General features: G+C 42.5%; 1 protein-coding gene across 2 annotated transcripts in view; it reads left to right on the top strand.

The window, feature by feature from the left end:
• The first annotated feature begins 27 nt into the window (after positions 1 to 27).
• CILK1 (ciliogenesis associated kinase 1) overlaps positions 28 to 19,846 on the top strand; it is a 33,881-nt gene continuing 14,062 nt past the window's right edge. Inside the window, exons 1-5 of one of the 2 annotated variants that reach the window (XM_077752840.1) lie at positions 28 to 128; positions 3,536 to 3,590; positions 8,736 to 8,857; positions 9,858 to 9,937; positions 19,156 to 19,288. In XM_077752840.1, coding sequence (XP_077608966.1) covers positions 28 to 128; positions 3,536 to 3,590; positions 8,736 to 8,857; positions 9,858 to 9,937; positions 19,156 to 19,288 — 491 coding nt within the window. The remainder of the gene's footprint in view (positions 129 to 3,535; positions 3,591 to 8,735; positions 8,858 to 9,857; positions 9,938 to 19,155; positions 19,289 to 19,846) is intronic. The other variant, XM_077752841.1, reaches the window with a different exon arrangement.

The raw sequence follows: 19,846 nt of genomic DNA, 5'->3' as shown, positions 1-19,846 counted from the left end.
TGAGTGTCCGGCCTGAGCGGGCACACCATGAATAGATACACAACGATCAAGCAACTTGGGGATGGAACCTATGGTTCCGTCCTACTGGGACGAAGCATTGAGTCCGGAGAGCTGATTGCTATTAAAAAGTACGTTTTATTCTTCCCTCGCATCAGTTCATCCTCAGCTATACATTGTCAACATCGTTTTAACTCCACCCTCTGCATTCCTCATCATTGCAAAATTTCTAAAGGGGCGTGGATGGGAGGCAGGAGGAAAGTCTTAGACCTTGATTCTGTGGGCTCGATAACTGCTGGCTCGGGAATGGTCTTGTCAGAGGTCTTAAACACATTCCTGCTTTAGATTTGCATATGGTGTGAGTACTTTTCCAGAGTGTCTTATATTGTGGCATAGTAACGAGCAGGTTAAGAAACATTTTATCGGAAAGGAAACTGAAAGTCTAAGCTGGATTGAATTTGAACCATTTACACAGGTGGCGATCTGGGAACTACTGTCTTCATCTCCCCACCCCACTTGCCTTTTGCAATCTAAGTCCAGTCTCACTGTCTTAGTTATCTATTGCTACATAACAATTTACCCCAAGGATTCATGGTTTAAGACTACACACATTTATGAGCTCAGAGTTTCTGTGAGTCAGGAGCCTGGGCATGGTTTAGGTGAGTTCTTTAGAGTCTCATGGGGCTGCACTCAAGGTGTTGGCCAGTGCTGGGATCTTATCTGAAGGCTAGGCTGGGAATGGATCCACTTTGGGGCTCACTCATGTGATTATGGGCAGCATTCAATACCTCCTGGGAGTTTGCACCGAGGGCCTCCGTTCCCTGCTGGCTGTTGGCTAGAGGCTGCTCTCTGTCCTTTGGCATGTGGCCTCCCCAGAGAGCAGCTTATAACATGGCACCTTGCTTCAAGACATGGGGGCCACAAAGGCAATGAGCAATACTTCTCCCAAAATGGAAGTCATGTCTTTTTGCTTTTGTAAACTAATCACAGAAGTGACATCCTCTCAGATTGCTGTATTCCATTGGTTAGAAGCAAGTCATTAAAGGAGAGGCATTATTCAAGGCTCTCAATACCCGGAGGTGGGAGTCTTCAGGGACCATTTTAAAACCTTCCTGCTATACCCATCTATCTATATCCAGTCACTTTCTCAACATCTCCATCTGGATGCCCTTCAGACACTTCAGACTCATTATATCCCAAACTGAGCTTATATCCAGTGTTCTCCCTCTCTTGCCCCAAACCTGTTTCTCCTGAAGTGTTCCCTATCTTGATAAATGACACTACCATCCCTCAAAACCTGCATGTCCTCCTGACCTCCCTCCATATGCCCAGCACTGGCCATCTAGACCCATAGATTCCAACTACCAAATATTTATTTGATCCATCTACTTCTCTGTGTTCTCCCTTCTAACCTCCCATTCAACCCATTATCATTTACCACCTCTAACACTAGAATAATTTCCCCTGTAGGGTTCCTGGCTTCCATTCTACCCCCCTCCATTCCAGTCTGAAGGGATTACTTTAAACACATGAATCTAATTGTCTAAAACCATTTGCACCAAACGCTGTGTCCCCTCTGCCCTGTCAAGTTGCCTTGTCCTACCTGAATTCAGCAAGCTGTGTGTACAGTTCTGTGCCTGCCACCAGTAACCCCTCCCCAAGTGCACCTGAGAGACCCTCAACCAGGGCACCGTCGGTCTTTAGAATTTCCCCATCAGGACAGGACTGAGCTCCAGTTGCCCAGCTCGGTATCAGCTCAGTATCGCACCCTTTAGTGGCTTTCCCACCTCTCCATTCCCAATTTCTCCGTTCCTTGCCCTGGCTTTCTGGAATCACCTCCCAAATAAACTACCTGCACCCAAGTACTTTCCTCAGACTCTGCTTTCAGAGGAGCCCAACCTATAGCAGTTTGCAATATCTTCCTATCAATTTTAGGATCAAGCTCCTAGTTTTTAATGTGACCTCCAACTTGCTGTCTCACTTGGCCACTGCCCGCTTCCTTCTCTCCTGTCACTACTCCACTGTCGATTTTGTTCCAGCCACTCTGGCCTTTCGGCTTCTTGAATTCACCAAATACCCTTCTGCCCCAGTCTTCACATGGTATTCCCTGCCTCCCACATTCATAGGCCAACTGATCTTTTGGGTCTTGATTAAAACATCATCTCATTCCAGGAGTGCTTCCTGATACCCCAGGCTAAATTAGGTCACTTTGTAGTCCACTCTCACCTTGTCCTGTACCTTTGCTTCCTAGTGCTCAGCACAGAAAGTGATTAATTATCTGCCTTCCCGCTGCAATGTCAGTTCCATGAGGGATGTCCCTTTCATCACTGTATCTCCAGTGCAGACAAAACCCCTGCCATGCCGTGGGGGGCTAAATAATATTTGGGGCACGAACAAAGGAACTGGTTATGGTTACTCTGCTAGCGTACCGTATGACATTGGGGACAGAGTGTGTGAGTGAGGTCGAGAGATGGAAGTTGGTCTCTTATTGGCCAACACTGAGGCCAAGGGAAAAATGATGGGACTTTTCTATTTCTTCATTTCCTCACTTGCCCCATCTATTTCCTGGAGCTGCTGGAAGAGTCAAAGGAGACCATGTGATTGCAGTGCAATGAAAGATATAACCTTGAAACTTGGATTTCTGGTTGGCCCATAGAGTTCTCTCTCTCTCCCCTCAGGCTGTAGGCCAGGGTTGGCAAACTTTTTCTGTACATGGCCATGCAGTAAATGTTTCAGGCTTTGCAGGCCATATGGTCTCTATCACAACTCAGTTCTGTTATTGTGTAAAAGCAGCCATAGGCTATGTATAAATGAAAGAGTGTGGTTGTATTCCAATAAAACTCTTTATGGAAGCTGAAATTTGAATTTCATAAAATTATTACCTATCATGAGATCTTATTTTTCTTTTGATTATTTTCCCCGCCAAATTAAAAATATGATAAATCATTTTTAGCTCATAGGCTGCACAAAAACAGATGGCGGGGTGCAGTTGGCTCATGGGCCATTGTTTGCCAACCCCTGTACCGGAGGGTCTAGGACTGTGTTATCCAACAGGGTGGCAAGTAACCAAATGGCATTTAAATTTAAATTTTATGAGAAATGAAGTTCCTATGTTGTGCTAGCCATATTCCAAGGACGCAGTACCCATATGTGTCTAGTCCAGTGGCAACCATACTGGACAGCACAGAGCATTACCATCAGTACAGAAAGTTCTGTTGGGGAGCTCTAGTGTAGATCAAATAAGCCTGAGGGATTCGCCTCCAGGGCAAGGTTAGCCAATTAGTGATAGAACAAGACAGCAGGCAAAGCCTCCTTGGACTGTACTGTACCGCCTCTGCTGGGAAGCTTTGTGATGTAGCATCGATCGCACTGCCAGACTGTCACATGAATGCTGTTTTTGGATGGTGTAATATTCGGTAGAAATTGAAACCAATTCTAATCACTATTCACCAGATTCAGAATGGAAACATTTTTGAACCAGAAAGTTTAGCCTGTTACTGGGAATAAGCACGCTATTTGTTTCTTTGTTCTCTTTTAGAATGAAAAGAAAGTTTTATTCCTGGGAGGAATGCATGAACCTTCGGGAGGTTAAGGTATTTATTAATACACCAGGGGATAATTTATGTATGGTTGATTAAAAATAGCTTTATATATGCTTAGATCTGTGGTTGATTGGAGTTACTCCTGTTTGAATTGTTTCACCGATGTCAACAAAAGGGGCAAATGACAACATTATACAGCTAATAGCTCAAGGGAGAAGGTTGCCATGCTATCGTATTGGTGAATATACTTTTTTAAACTTTGTTAAGTACTATCAGATAAACCACAGATTTATGTTTATCTCACTAGTTTCCCACTAATGTCTTTTTCCTTTCAAATTGTGATGAAATACACATATGTAAAATGTACCGTATTACCAGTTTGTAAGTGTACAGTTCACTGGTATCACAGATGTTCATATTGCTATGCAGACATCACCTCCATGCACCTCTAGAACTCCCTTCATCTTGTAAATCTGAAACTCTGTACCCACCAAACAGCAACTCCTCGTGACACACATACATACACACAGACACACAACCCTTGGCAACTGCTGTTCTACTCTCTGTCTCTATGACTTTGACCACTCTGGATACCTCATATAAGTGGAATCATACAGTATTTGTCTTTTTGTGACTGGCTTATTTCACTTAGCATAGTGTCTTCAAGCTTCTTCAAGGTTTATGTCTCAGTATATGTCAGGATTTCCTTCCTTTTTAAGGTGGAATAATATTTCTTTGTTGATATATAGATTTTGTTTATCCATTCATCCATTCATCCGTTGGTGGGCAATTGGGTTGCTTCCACCTTTTGGCTGTTGTGAACCATCCTTTATTTTCTTTGCTTTTCGTTTTTTTAAGTTTGTCTATTTTGAGAGAGGGGGAGACAGAAAGAGAGACAGTCTCAAGTAGGCTTCCCACTGAGCACGGATCCCGACATTGGGTTCAATCCCACAACCATAAGAAAATGACTTGAGCTGAAATCAAGAGGCTGTTGCTTAACTAACTGCGCAATCCAAGCACCTGAACCTTCCCTTTTCTTTAGCTCTTCCTTTCCACTGGCTCCTTCTTGTCAGCCTATAAATAAATATATGTGCCTACCATTCTCACTGATCAGCCTCAGCCTTCTCTCCCTGGGAGCTTCCATCACTTTCCTTTCCTTGCCTAACCTTCCAGACTTCTCTTGCCATCATTTCCCCACCTGCCATTGACTTTCCATGTAATTGAATCAGGCATCTGCCCCTGTACCTCTACTGAAGTTGCTGTCCTAAACATCACCTGTTGCCAAATCCAGTTCGCTTTCTCAGACATTTTCATGCCTGCGGTGTTGGGTGCTGCCCTCTCCCAGGGCTGTGTGGCTCTGCTTTTGCACAGCTGTCCTATCTCTTTCTTGCCTCACTGAGTGCTCTGTGGTTCACCCTTTAAATAGCGATGATTTCTTACATTCTGTCCTTAGCGATTTTCTTCTTTGCTCTGAACATCCTTCTGAGTCATTTCATTTCTTTCCCTCGCTTCAGTACTCTCACCAAATCTCTTATCCTTCGTATGCATTAGACCAGGGGTTGACAAGAGGCCATGTCCTGTTTCTGTAAATATAATTTTATTGGAACACAGCCATGCCAACTTGTTTTGGTAGTGTCTATGACTGATTTCATGCTTTGTTGGCAAGGTCAAGTAGTTGTGGCAGGGACTATAAAGCCTAGAAAGCCTAAAATATTTATTCTCTGTCCCTTAAATAAAAGCTTGCTGACACCTGCTTCAGGCCCATATATCCAGCTGCTTAAGTTTTCTGGAATGTCTGCTTCCCCCAGTGCTCCTATTTTCCCCCTCTTCTGTAATTATCATTTACCTCTTCACCCAGAAATGGCAACTCATTGTAGATGGCCTGTATGACCTCACTTCCTCCACGTCTCACCCATCCTGTGTGCTGCTCCCAGAAAGATCTCCATGACATTCAGCTGTTCATACACTACGTACCCCTTATTGAGAAGCTATTATGAGCCAGGCAGCACCTTAGGCACTTTACATGCACTGTCTTATTTTATCCCCACAACTACTCCATGAGGAAAATGTTAATATCTTGAGTTTGCTGAGAACAGCTCAGGCCCAGAGACTCAGTAACTTGGCTTGAGGTAAATACAACTCTAAGCCACGTTTGTTAGGCTTCAGTGGGTGTACACCTGGCATCCAGACAGTGCTTTCCCTGCCCACTTCCCCAGTTAAAGTCTTCTGGGTGAGCTTCCTTCAGAATCTAACTGGGGCAGTTCTCATCCCGCAGGCATAGCCAACTGCCCCTCCACTCCCACACCCATACCTACGAAGGGCTTCCCTCTGGACACACTCTTTCCCTTCCACTGACTTCTTTATCTAGATGCGACTCTTCCTACAAGTCACATTTTAGAGGACATACTCACTGACCACTCAGGGTTTGCTGATTATTCCTTCTTGAAATGTCTCTGATGTTCCTTGTCTCCTTCATTCTCCTGACCCTAAGAAGATCTCCCTTATTCTGTTCTCCAGATTTTGTATTCATGTCCTCTCTTCCATATTAGGCTGTTTGCCTCTTATAGGCAAAGACTGTGTCTTCTGCCCCAGGGTATCCTTGGGGAGCAGTACACAGTAGTTTTGTTAATAGTTAAGAATCTTCACCCAAATGGGGATAAATAATCCCTATTAGGACTGCTGACCTGGGTTTAATTTGGTATTTCTGCTCCTCTGCTCTAATTGTCCTGCCTTTTCTTCTCCTTGTAAATCCTTACTGTGCCAAAATAAGACACCTTCCATCTCTAAAATGAGTCACATGAAATTCCCTACACACAATTAATCCCTTTTATATTAAACTAATGTAGACTTTATTTTTTTTAATGTTTATTTATTTTTGAGAGACAGAATATGAGCGGGAGAGGAGCAGAGAGAGAGGGAAACACAGAATCCGAAGCAGGCTCCAGGCTCTGAGGCATCAGCACAGAGCCCGATACGGGGCTCAAACCCACGAACTGTGAGATCATGACCTGAGCCAAAGTCAGACGCTTAACCGACTGAGCCACCCAGGCGCCCCTAAACTAATGTAGACTTTAACTTGCCCATGAGTCATGCTCAGAAAAAAGAACTGCGAGGGGCACGTGAGTGGCTCGGTCAGTTAAACATCCGACTCTTGGTTTCGGCTCAGGTCATGATCTCATAGCTCGTGGGATTGAGCCCTGCACTGGGCTCAGGACTGACAGCATAGAGCCTGCTCAGGATTCTCTCTCCCTCTCTCTGCCCCTCCCCCCTCAACCTCTCAAGCTCTCTCTCTCTCTCCCCCCAAAATAAATAAACATTTAAAGAAAGAAACAAACAAACAAGAACTGCTAGCCCTTCTTAGACTTGAGCCAGCAAGTCATGCTCAAAACATATATCAAGCCAAGCATGCAAGGTACCCTACTCCTTGCCTAGAATCCTCTTCTCAACAAAGCTTAAAAACCTACTTCATTTTCCCCTGGATGAATTTGCCCTGTTCATTCTGCTTATCCACTGGACATCTCAGCTATTGTGGTGATGCATTTTAAGGTAGAAAAGATGACCACAGGGTAAGTACTTACAAGTTAAGCAATGTTTATGCTTGTTACTCATGGAGAACCTGGAAGCCAACTTAACTGAAACAAGTAATCAGCCTTGTTGGGTCATTTTAGAAGGATCTGGCCTTTGGTTCAGGATTTCCTGCCAGAGAGGCTCCTTGGCAGGAGATTGTCTTTCAGGGAAGAACCTCCTGAAGAGTTTTATTTTGTTCTCATTCACTGGCCATATTTCCTCTCTCCTCCCAGCTTCTTGATGTTACTCCATCATATTATAGCACTCCCAAGCTCTGATTCTTTGGGTGCATTATTCCTGACTGTCCTTCTAGATTTGGATATTCATAAAGGCACCTGGATGGCTCAGTTAGTTGAGCATTCCACTTGAGCTCAGGTCATGATCTCGTGGTTTGTGAGTTGAAGCCCCGCGTTGGGCTCTGTGCTGACAGCTCAGAGCCCGGAGCCTGTTTTGGATTCTGTATCTCCCTCTCCTTGCCCCTGCTATGCTCATAGCCACACTCGGTCCCTCTCTCTCTTTCTTTCAAAAATACATGTTAAAAAAATTTTAGATTTGGATATCCATGTGACCCTTTTTGTATCCAGACTTTGTGTTTATTTTACAAAAGGAGTGTTCTTTTTAAGGGAATTCAAACATAAGGAGGGCTTTACAGTATATTACTATTAGAGTCACTTCTTTGTGAGGAAAAGGCTTGGCAATTAAAGGGCTCATCTCACTGTCCAGTGGCCCTTTGAGGCTCCCTTGAAGGAGCTGTCAATCAAGTTCTGACCATCTGGTGAGCAAACCAGCAGTTTCTCTAGCTGTCGTACATGAACAGGATCACTGCTCACAATACAAGTGTACTCATTCCCTGGCAATAGAACTAATGATGCAAACAGAAAACAGTTTGCACGTGGCTGTACTCACACAGATGTGCCGGGAACAAGAGAACTGCATGTGCGCCAAGATGAAGAATCAGGTCACGCCCTGTTTTCTGAGCCACCCTCTTGTTTCTTACCCCCTGCCTGATGTTTTCGCCTTTGCTGTTCTTAGAAGCAGAGCTATTTCTCCCATCTCACTTCGGAGTCTTTGCAATGAGAGGTCTCCTCCTCCTTTCTCCATTAAAACTCACATTGTAACGAGTGCTGTGTGCCTTATGGACACATGAGTCAGATGGAAGTTGACAGCCTCAGGCTATAAGCCTGTCTATTTGAACAATTTCCTGTTCAAAGGGTCTGCAGACTGTTGCCTGGTCATCTCAGCCCACCACAGCTGCCTTCTCTAATTTGAACAATCAAAGCTTCAGCTTCCAGTTGGTTCCCTTCTGGACATTTTCATGGCATGAATTCCATCATCTGGAGTGACTGCACCTAAAATAGTTCTGGCCCCTTGCCTAGCGCAGGATGCAGCCGGAAATACCAGTGATGATCAAGTGCTTACTTTCTAGTTAGCTAATCGAAACAGTTTTTCTACATAAAGGTGTTATTGACTTCAGAGAAATACCATTTGTTAAATTGTCAATAAATTAGGAATTGTGGCATTTCTGTGGTTCTGGAATTAGATGTTTCTTCCTAAGTATATGTGGCATTACTTTTCGTTTTCAACAATAGATTTTCTCCAATGTTTTGTGTTTTCTCCCTTGTCTTTTAGTCTTTAAAGAAGCTCAACCATGCCAATGTCGTAAAGTTAAAAGAAGTTATCAGGGAAAATGATCATCTTTATTTTATCTTCGAGTACATGAAGGAAAATCTATACCAGCTCATTAAAGAAAGGTACAGTTTGGTCATCATGACCTTAGAAGTAAATATTGCAAAGTGGATGGGTTTTCTTTTTGCTTTTGTTTGTTGCAACCTTGCTACTTAGGCTTCACTGTTTAAAGCTGCCTGTTAGATGAGGGACCCAACCCACATTCCTACTTTGGAGGCCTTGTGATAGCTTCATAGAAGCTACTTTGAACACAGCCATTTTCATGTTTCAAAGGGTTATTCACCCAGAGAAGCTCAGGGATTGAACAGATCTCTGCAGCCCTCATTCCCACAAGGACACATGGGCAGAGTAGTTGTAGGTCAGGGTGTGACAGCTGTGTTTATTTTGAGACCTCCCTGGAAAACTTGTAGGTTGGCTGCACTTCCTTTCTTGCCATAGTGTGCAGGGGTGTGTGTGTTGGGAAGAGGACACTAATAAAAACTCACCTGCTATGGTAATTTTGAACTCTGAAAGTGAACCATGTAGAAGCCCTTGGGTATATTTTCTTAGTGGCAAGTGAGTGCTGTTCACAGCTTCTCTGAGTGGATTCAATGAACAAATACAGTCGTCATTGTCACTGGCAACAATGAAGCTGTATGGTTTGCCCAATCAAGGGAATATGGCACTATCCACTGTATTTCATAAGGACTTTATCTGGAAGACCTCAAATTTTCCCCATTAAAAATTTTTAAGGTTTTGTTTTATATTATGGAGAGAGAAGATTTTTATATGATAGATTGGAGGGATTTGTTGGGGGGTAGTTACTATAAAATTTTTGATCTTTGTAACATAACTGAATATACTAATTACAATATGCCAATACACCAGTGTTTCCAAGGTAGCTGTCTTGTCTGGACAAATGGTTGTTTCTCTCTGGTCTTTATTATCAAAGGATCTGGTCAAATTAGTTTGTGAGCAAATGTTTTCTTAAATTCTTACCATATAACCAAAAGAACATGAACACAGGGTATTTGGATTCATATGTAAGTCTGGATTTATGACTTTTTTCTCCTCTGCCCCATACAGAAATAAGTTGTTTCCTGAATCTGCTATAAGGAATATCATGTATCAGATATTACAAGGACTTGCATTTATTCACAAACACGGTAGGTGATTTGGAGTACTGTGCTTTTTAGTAGCAGTGAAATGTTGTCATCAGGTAGAAGATACAGGAAGCATCAGGGCCTTTTGTAATTGGCTCCCAAAAGAGGCTGAAAGAGTTGAGAGGCTGAGAGTGGGTTTTAGAATACATTATCTTTCATAACTTGATTTCTGAATTTCTCTATTTATCATGTCTGCATGTTCTTATTTTTTAGGCATTAACAGTAAGCTTGTCATAGATCTAAAATTTATTCCTGCCCATTATCTGGTGTATTAATGAGAAACCTAAGATTATAATTCAGAGTTTAATCTACTACTGCTGCTTTGCTGTGGCTTCTCATTTTCTTAATATATTCCATTTGCTCAAAAGCATTAAAAATGGTCTACCAAAATTTATTCAACATAGGAAAATAAAGTCAATTAAAAATGAACAAAGAAAGACAAAGACAAAACAAGGTATAGCTGGGGGGGGGGGATTAATCAGAAAAATGCATGTCAGCAAGTTCTAATTAAGTAAAAGAAGCAGGCTACAGATTTAATTCTGAGCATTCTGACAATGCAAAATGGGAAACATGACCAACTGCATCCAGCATAGTTACCCACCCACCTGGTAAAACAGTCCAGTTGCCCAAAAGAAACAGAACTATTCTTAGAACTAAGACCAGAGAGATTTCTCTCATGGATCCTTATAGAGGTGACAGTATGTACTGTGACTTCATGGCAAACATGAAGTGACAGGTTACATAGGGCAGTTTCATGTCATATCCCTCTTTTGAGGCCAGTTACATCACCTGATCTGAGAAAACAGTTCTAATAGGGTCCAGTATGATTCACTCTAGGGATGGTCTGGATAGTTCAAGGAGAGATTTAGAATAACTAGAGGAATGGATGGCCACATACCCTTCAGGAGATCCTCCAATACTGTTGTTCTTAGTTGAGCTTCTGAAAGGTATTGAGTAGCAGTGACTTTGAGGCTATATTTTCTAGCAAATATCTGGGATGTTACTACATCTCTGCCACTAACTGGATGCAGACCCGCCTTCTTGTAAACACAGAACCATGGGACGGACGTGTCCATTGATGTAGCCAAGAGTTCTGTAGAGGGTCATCTAAAGTCACTTTATAGACAGATGTGCTAAGCAGTTGATCTTGCACAGGCAGAAAGCCATTCTCCCCTCTCCCCATCCTAAGGATGTTGTTGCCATTGCAAATACTGCAGCAACAGATGAGTTTGCATTACCCAATAAGGAACCTGGGTGGAAGCCCTCTGATAATACAGTCGGTACAGATTTGACACAAATTGGCAGTGAGTAGAAAAGACACTGTGTCACAGCCGGTGGCATGGGTCCGCTGGGATCGTTCCCAGCCTCCCTCTTCCCCCTAAGTAGTCCTTTGGTTAGACACCAAATGAAGTACACAGAGAAGCTATCTGTGCAAATCCCTGTCAGCCTCAAGCACATACTGAATAATCAATGAGTAATATGCAAGACTGAGTCCACTTGTGAACCAATTCCAGTAAAAAGTTTTTTTTCGTAAAAGGTCAGCCTCCACTGCTCACTAAAAGACTGAGACCTAATCACAGGACCACAGAGCTTCTTCATTCCCCTCAAACCTCACCAACACATTAATAAAGGCCCATTTAGATCACTTCCATCTACCCAGCACATCATGTCTGACTCTGAAGAAAAATATAGAAGACATACTAAAAGGCAAAAAATTAAGGTCGGAGAGACAGGCAAGCATCGGAACCAGTCTCAGTATGGCAGTGTTGTTGGAACTGTCAGACCCGGAATTTAAAATAGCTATGATTAAAATACTCGGCGCTCTAATGGATAGAGTAGACAGCACGCAAGAACACACAGACAATTTGAGCAGAGAGACAGAAATTCTAAGAAAGGTTAAAAAAAATGGCTAGAGATCTAACACATTGTACCAGAAATGAAGAATGTCATTGATGGGCTTATTGGTAGACTGGATACAGCTGAGGAAAGAATCTCTGAGCTTGAGGCTAACTCAGTAAATATATTCCAAAACTGAAAAGCAAAGAGAAAAAATATGGGGGAGAAAAACCCAAACAGAACAGAATACTCAAGACCTGTGGGACAGCTACACAGGTGAAATATACATCTAATGGGAATACCAGAAGGAGAAGACAGAAAAGAACAGAACAAATATGTAAAACAATAATGACTGATAATTTTCCACACAGTGTTATAGGTCAATTATAATTGATAATACTTGGATGGACCCCAAGGACATCATGCTCAAGTGAAACAAGTCAGAGAAAGACAAATATAGCATGATATCACTTATGTGTGAAATCTTTTAAGCCANAGGGGCTAGGGGGTAGGGGAGTGGGGAGATGTTGGTCAAAAGTACAAATTTTCAGTTAGAAGATGAATAAGGATATAATGTACAGTGTTGTGATTATAATTAATAATACTGTGGTTATATACTTGAAAGTTGCTAAGAGAATAAACCTGAAATATTCTTACCACAATAGAGAAATAATTATTTGGCGTGTGTTGGGGGGGAGGTCAGCCTGATCTGCTGGCATTGATAGAAACTTCAATCACCAGGATTCATGAGGGATGGCATGAATTTGCGCAACACGAAAAACTTCTGGTATGGTGTCTGAGGGACAAATAGGAGAAGGCTACCTTACTAGGTTTAAGAGCCCGGGAAAACGATGGGATGAGAAATCAAAGTTCTTACTTTGGTTCTTTCTATAAATTAGATTGTCAAAAGAGAAAGGTCAACCAGAATGTTTTCACACAGGGACAGTCATAGCGTCTCAGTTACTCAGGCTGTTTGCTCAGTGCTGGAAACTGAGTAGTGGACTTAAAAGAAAGTTAATACTCCATTGGCTTTCTCTTCTTTTCCTTTTGGTTGCTTTTCCTGAGACTCAGGTATTTGTTGCCAGAAAGAACCTGTAGCCTTCTACCTGGGTCTCTACCTAATCCCATCGTATGAACACACACACTCACACATGTACCTCATGCATGTGCATACATATCTACATGGACATATGCCCACATACTGTGTATACAGTGCTCCCCCTAACACGTGCGCACACCCACACCCACAAATGCACATGACTGTGCACACGCAATACATATTTAGCATCCAGATACTATTGTGACACAACACTGCACTCTCAGTTTCTCTCACATGTCTTGGACGCTCGGATTGCATATGAAGACAGTGCAAGGGCAGGCTCAGTGCATGGAGAAAGTCAGAATACCTTTGCTTTTAGCACCATTGCCATTACCAAATACTCATTCTTGTGGACACTTCTCCCCAGCTATTAAGTGGCCAGTTCTAGTTTGAGCTGAATAACATTTCACCTATCACCTTACTTATTTCTTTGCCAATTTTTTAGTTAGAAAGGACAGATGGTAGCTATTCCTTCCAAAGAAGAAGAAACTGAGGTTCAGAGAGGTTTAAAGACCTCTGCAACAAAGAAGTAGAGAGGACATTAGCTCAGGTATTTGTGCCCATTTGCCATGCTCCATTAGAAAAACCCATCTTTTCTCAAGGAAAAGAGAATAAGAGGTGAAAAAAATAGCAATAATAATTGTAGGCAGGATGGATATTAATTTATAGGTCCTATCTCATTTTTATTGATACGTGATTTTTGGAAACTTTATAATGGTTTTTATGTGGTATTGACTTGACTCTGGTTAAGTGCACATGTAACTCTGAACTGTCTATCCCTTTCCTCCAGTAATGGAAAAAAGAATCATCTAAAGCACTTCACAGATGTGTCTTGTTAGCCTCTTCTCACTGTGAGAAGGTGCATTCTGCCCCTAGGGAGTAGACTCCTTTGAGAGGGGAGAACAGTGCTGCAAGTAGTTGCTATGGCCATAGTTCATGTCACTGAGTACTTGCCCCCCACAGGGAATGAAAACATGACTCCACTTGGTACTGATTGAGCAATGCCAAAGCATATGTACTTTGCCAGAATTAAATAATTAATGCAAGCCTTGCTTCATCCTTGACCTGCCCTTACAAATATCCAGCTTACCTATGCAGGCAATCAAGAATGCCTTAGCTGGCTTGGACAACAGTGTTTTGCCCTAAGAAATGATTCTCTGCTTCTGTGTTTCACTGCTGCCTTGCAGTGCATGACCTTGAGTCAGCCCTTGGCCTTTCTGTGTGTTGCTGCCCTAATGGCCTTCTTGAGGAAACACTGTAGGTTTAAATTCAGTAATGTCTGTGAGGTTACAACTTCCACAGCAGGAAGGCATGCTGCACTAATTCAGAGTGCTTAGGTATTCACTGGTTATTTCCATATATTCATATCAGGTTCATCATTAACAGAATGTAGCGGAGGAGAGAAAACCTTCTTTGTGGCTGGATGCTTTCCCTTGCCCAAGGGTTGTTAATGAAAAGTAAGCAACAACACTGTTTCTGCCAGGATGAAAGAGAAAAACCCCCATTTTATTCGACTGGCATGGGGGACCCTGAAATTAAATTGAAGGTCTGTTCCTGTCTTCTGGAAACCAAACAGTTTTGAACAGGAAGATTCTTATCTTACTAGAACTTGGCTGTTGTGTGATGTCAGAATGAGCCAGCTGTAAGGGTTTCCATTGTGAAGCAGAAGCCCAGAGGAGGAAACGGGCTTACTGTTACAAGTCCCAGTGTACACATCAGCAGAACATGTACCTGGCTAAGAACTGGATCAGAGCTTAGCACCACCTCCTCACAGGTGAAATGCATGACTGGCTTCAGAAGCCTTCATTCTTCCATGCAAAAATTGGAGCTGTGTCTGCCCACACCCCTGCTGGGAGGATAAAATGAAAGGATTCATACTACGAATAATGACAGGGTCTTGCCAGATGCCAGTGTGCCAAGCATAGCTCTAAGACCTTTATAGAATTAACATATTCAGTCCTGCAAAACAAGCCCTCAAGGTAGATGCTATTTTTTTCTCCTATTTTACAGATTAGGAAAGTGAGGCACAGAGAGCTTAAGTGATTTTTCAGACAGTGAACAGAGCTGGGATTTGAAATTGGGCAACCTGATTGGTCTCCACACTTAACCAGTGTGCTGTATTGGCTCTCATATGGAAATTACAATGTTTTATCAACATAGAGATGAAAAATAAATGTACATGACATGAGGATCCTACAGTTTTAATCACCAAGGAATAGAACTCATTGGTATAAGGCTAATAATAGCTAATTTAGTAATGAGAAGAATAGGGGGCTAGGTCTTCTACAGATATATTCATGAATGCTTTCTAGTTTTAAAGGCTTATGCTCAAATACAGTCTAACAAACAGCATGTCAGCTGACAGACAATTTCCATTAGTCATTTTTAAGAGTCTGTTTGCACTTAATTTTTTCCCTAGCCATTGTTCCTCTGATTGCTTTGGGCCCAAAGTATGATCTATAGAACGTGAAGCTGCTTAGACAGATACATGGGGGACCAGGGTCTTCATGTTCCTCATTTTATTGGTGCACCTGTTCTAGTAGGATTAAAGAGGAGTCAGCAGTGAGGGACAGGATACAGCTTGACTAATGGGAGGAGGCAGTCAGTGCTCACGGGAGTATGGCCTATAGTGGAAGCAAGCTACAAGGTCCGGAGTACAAGAGTAGGTATATCCCAGTACAGGTCGATGTGATAGGATGAACTGAGCAAAGTAAGTTGCAAGTTTACTGAAGTGGGTGTCACACATGGTTGCAGAGGGAGCTTGCCGTGGGCTTGGAGGCTGGAGGACAAATGACTCCTTATAAGGGAAATGCCACATAAGTTTGGAAATAATAATTTCGCCCAACTAGAGGAGAAACGGAGTCGTAAGAGGAGAAACCACATCCATCTGGACTTGAAAGGACTAGAACCACAAATTAAGACTTAGCTCTATGGATTAAGAGGGACAGAGTAAAGCAGAGTGGTACTTTCGCTCTAGCACATTCTTACAGGTGTGTGAATAATTAACCACTGCTCCACCTTCACCAGCTCCGGTGACTCACTCTTCCCATCTGTTCAATAAGGAAACAATGTTTGTCATTTCTTTTTTTCACTGGTGTGTTCTTAATGCTCTGAGTTTTAGGAAGAGAGGACCCATAGGTGCTATATTTTCACCGTCATGGGGGTCTTCCTGCGGGCACTGTCAAAAGGTCGCTCTCTGGTAACTGGTTGTGCCTTTGCACATTCTTAAGCCAGTTCCAAGATGGAAGCACACAGTCAGGCCTTCTGGGACCTAGGGGGTGCTCTGAAGAACAGAGGGTCTGAACACGATGACTCAGTTATACTGAGTCTTAGAAACTGCCCACTCTGGTGTGTGTTGACAATCTTTATTTTAATTAGTCTGATAATAAGCCATCCAAACTTGTCCACATCAGAAATTTCTTCCATTTTAAAGGCTATCCTTGACAAATACTGCATTACCCTTTGAATATGCTGACAGCCTCAAGTTTGGTTCTTACTATAAATTAGGTTTAATTTACTATTAATTTGGTTAGGATACTTAAGGAATTGGGTGTGAAGAAGGCCATAAGGCATACATTGGTATGACAGCGGGATAAAGAATGAAGCAATGGAATATATACATGTATTTTTTTTCTACCCATACAAACAAGACACATATGTATGTGCATACATATATCCATGTGTACAAACAGCAAACTCCCTTTGCCTGTCCCTGGGTTAACCCAGGTAGGACTCCTTTGATTTTCTCTATGCCTTGGATAATGGAAAACAGAAGCAGCCTTTTGGTGCAAAGGAAGTACTTCCTCTTCTCACTTGTGGCCCTCTTGAATATATACAATCCCTTCTGCACTTTCAGCCCTTTCTATGTGCTCTGTCATTATATTTATTTTGTGCCTCTTAGTCAGCCATTTGCCTGCAGATGCATCATTATGTCATAATACTCTCCATTTGGAGTGTGACCTGATACCAAGCTCTGGTGTCTTCACCAGATGAACAGAGAGGAGTGTCTTTTTATTAAAACACTTGCCTTCCATGGCAAGTCCATGTCCAAGTCCATGTGGCATGACATCTAGTGCATGTTCAAGTATGACCACTTCACAGTTACCCTCCCCTTCCTCCAGAGCAAAGAGGGTTTGGGGGAAATAACCTTGACTCGTAGATTTAGTCCTGCTGGAACTTCCCCTGTGCTGAGGACTTCCTGCTCTGAGCCTTCAATGTCTCCCACACCACTTCAGGTCACTGCTCTTCTCAGTTCTCAGTTGCTGTCTTGTGAGCCTTCCTGCCTCCTGGTCTTCCATCTGTTGTCCCGGTCTACTTGGCCAAGATAGATTTGTCACCATTAAGCTCCTTCATGTTCCCTACAAACCTATTCAAGTCTTTAGTTCTGTCAATAAGATGATGTTATGAGACCACCATGCTCCTGCCACAGTGCTAGGCATTAAGAAATAGAACTGTGGCCTCTACCCTTAAAGTCCTCCACCTAATTAGAGAGAGATGATCAGTGTACCTGAAAATGGTAGAGTTCTGCTCAAGTTCAGAAGGGAGAGCCTATCATGTCCACCAGGGCAAGAACTATGCCCATTTAAGTTGCTTCTGAATCCACAGAGCCTCACCCAGTGCCTGGCCTGGAGGGTGCCCTCAGTGAATATTTACTGGTAGGATGAATCAGTGAAGAAGGCTAGCATAGTTTGAATGGCTTCATCAAAGAAGGGAAACTCAAAATAGGCCTCAAAGGAATGCAAACACTGGGACTGACACAGATAAAAAGGAACAAAGATACAACACTGTTAATGGGAATAGACGCAATGAACCTGAAGGAAATGAGGGATTTTATGTGATTGGAACACACTTTATACATATTGGTGATAAGTATTAGAAAATAAGTCCTTCTCTGTAGGCAGACTGAAAGGAGTTCAAGCTTATTGAATAACATAAGGAGCCATGGAAGGTTGTATATGTGTGTGTGAGAAAGAAAGAGAGACAGTGACAAGGGAAAACAGTGTTTAAATTCAGGGAGTGTAGGAATCTGGAGAAGCTGAAGTGAGGAAGGCCTGCCAGAAAGTGGCAGTGTAGGGATCGATGAGGTGAGCAATGATTTGGGAGGAAGGAGTGAAAGCAGGCAGGAAGGGTCATATGGAGATACTTGGGTGATAAAGAGAACATATTTCCATGACTGTTTGGGAAGGACCCAATATAACTACAAGGAACTGGGATATCTTATCAAAGGTTTGGGAAGGAGAGATGATTTGTGAGAGGAGAAAAGTGTGGGACAGGTTGATGGGGGAGACAGTGATATACCCTATTGGAGATGAAGGCCCAGAGAAGGGTGGGAAAGGCATGTCAGAGATGTGATCTGAGCATTTTCAGCATAGAGGTTGTCAGGGAATAGTGTGGCTCCTCCGTGCTGGCTGGTAATTGCTCTCATAATGTGCTAGTTGGGATCCATCTTTCACAACATTGATAATGACAGCACAGGACAAATAACACCATCAGCAGCATTCATGGAGTTGTATTTCCAGTTTTCATGTTCCAGTGAGACTTAGAGTCGTATAGAATGATGTCTCTGTCAGTGATGCTCTGTACAAGTGGAAGGTTTTAAGTTTTCTGAGGCAATTATCACCAATCAGTGGGTGTCAGAGCACACCTGGAGGGTTCGAGTGTTGAATGTCCTACACGCACCCCTAAAACTGCTGCAGCTGAGAGACAGGCTTCCCATTTGATGAGCTGTCTTTGCCTTTCATGATATATGCTGCAGATACACCTCTTCTCCTTCATTAGGCAAGTAATAAGCATTTAACACTTAAACGTTTGTTGCAACTCACCAGAATCTCAGATAGGAGTAGGTCATATTCTCAAATTCCTTGTTCCCTAAGCAAAAATTATAGTTGTGGTTTTCTTGTGACATAAACTCTCAGAATCGTAAGACTCTTGTCTTTTGAAATGGTTTTAATCTCAAATTCTTTCTGGCTGACTTGACCAGGGTAGGCGTGATGTTTTTTTCCCCCGAGTGACAATTTCTTTTCCCAAAGTTCTCAGCCCATAACTGGGTTTTAATCATTGAAAAGCTGTTTTCTCTCTTGGAAAAAAAAAATTATGAAGATCAGCTTTTGAACTGTTTTGCATTTTTAATTCATCAGTGGGAAATGAAGGAAGTCCGTGCATAGAGCCTTCAGTGTCATTCCTGGCTACTTTTCAAGTTAGAACTATTACAAAAGGAGAAATACAGCTCCAAAGAGCAATATGGAAATAAACGTGCTTTTGGATTCCTTCTCCACTGTCTCAACAGGCTTCTTCCATCGGGACTTAAAGCCTGAGAACCTCCTCTGCATGGGCCCAGAACTTGTGAAAATTGCAGACTTCGGGTTGGCCCGAGAGATCCGATCAAGACCCCCATACACAGACTATGTATCCACCAGATGGTAAATACTCTTTCCTCAAAATTATTTAATTGCACTTCTTTAAAAATATACCATTATGGGGCACCTGGGTGGCTCAGTCAGTTAAGCTTTGGACTTCAGCTGAGGTCATGATCTTATAGTTTGTGAGTTCAAGTCCCGTGTCAGGCTTTGTGCTGACAGCTCAGAGCCTGGAGCCTGCCTCAGATTCTGTGTCTCTCTCTCTCTGTCCCTTTCCTGCTCATTCTCTACCTTTCTCTCTCTCAAAAATAAAAAATAAATTATTTTTTAAAAATTTTAAAAATATATACTGGGGCACCTGGGTGGCTCAGTTGGTTAAGCATCTGACTTTGGGTCAGGTCGTGATCTTGCGGTTCGTGGATTCGAGCCACACATTGGCTCTGTGCTGAAAGCTCAGAATCTGGAGCCTGCTTCAGATCCTGTGTCTCCCTCTCTCTCTGCGCCTACCCTGCTTGTGCTTTATCTTTCTCTCTCTCTCAAAAATAAACATTAACAAATTTTTAATATATATATATGTATATACATATACCATTATACTGAGATTAAAATGAAAGTCACAAA

This window comes from Crocuta crocuta, unplaced genomic scaffold (genome assembly GCF_008692635.1).
Source record: "Crocuta crocuta isolate KB4526 unplaced genomic scaffold, BGI_CrCroc_1.0 scaffold291, whole genome shotgun sequence".
Taxonomy (NCBI): Eukaryota; Metazoa; Chordata; class Mammalia; order Carnivora; family Hyaenidae; genus Crocuta; species Crocuta crocuta.
This window is presented reverse-complemented; position numbering and strand designations above follow the sequence as displayed.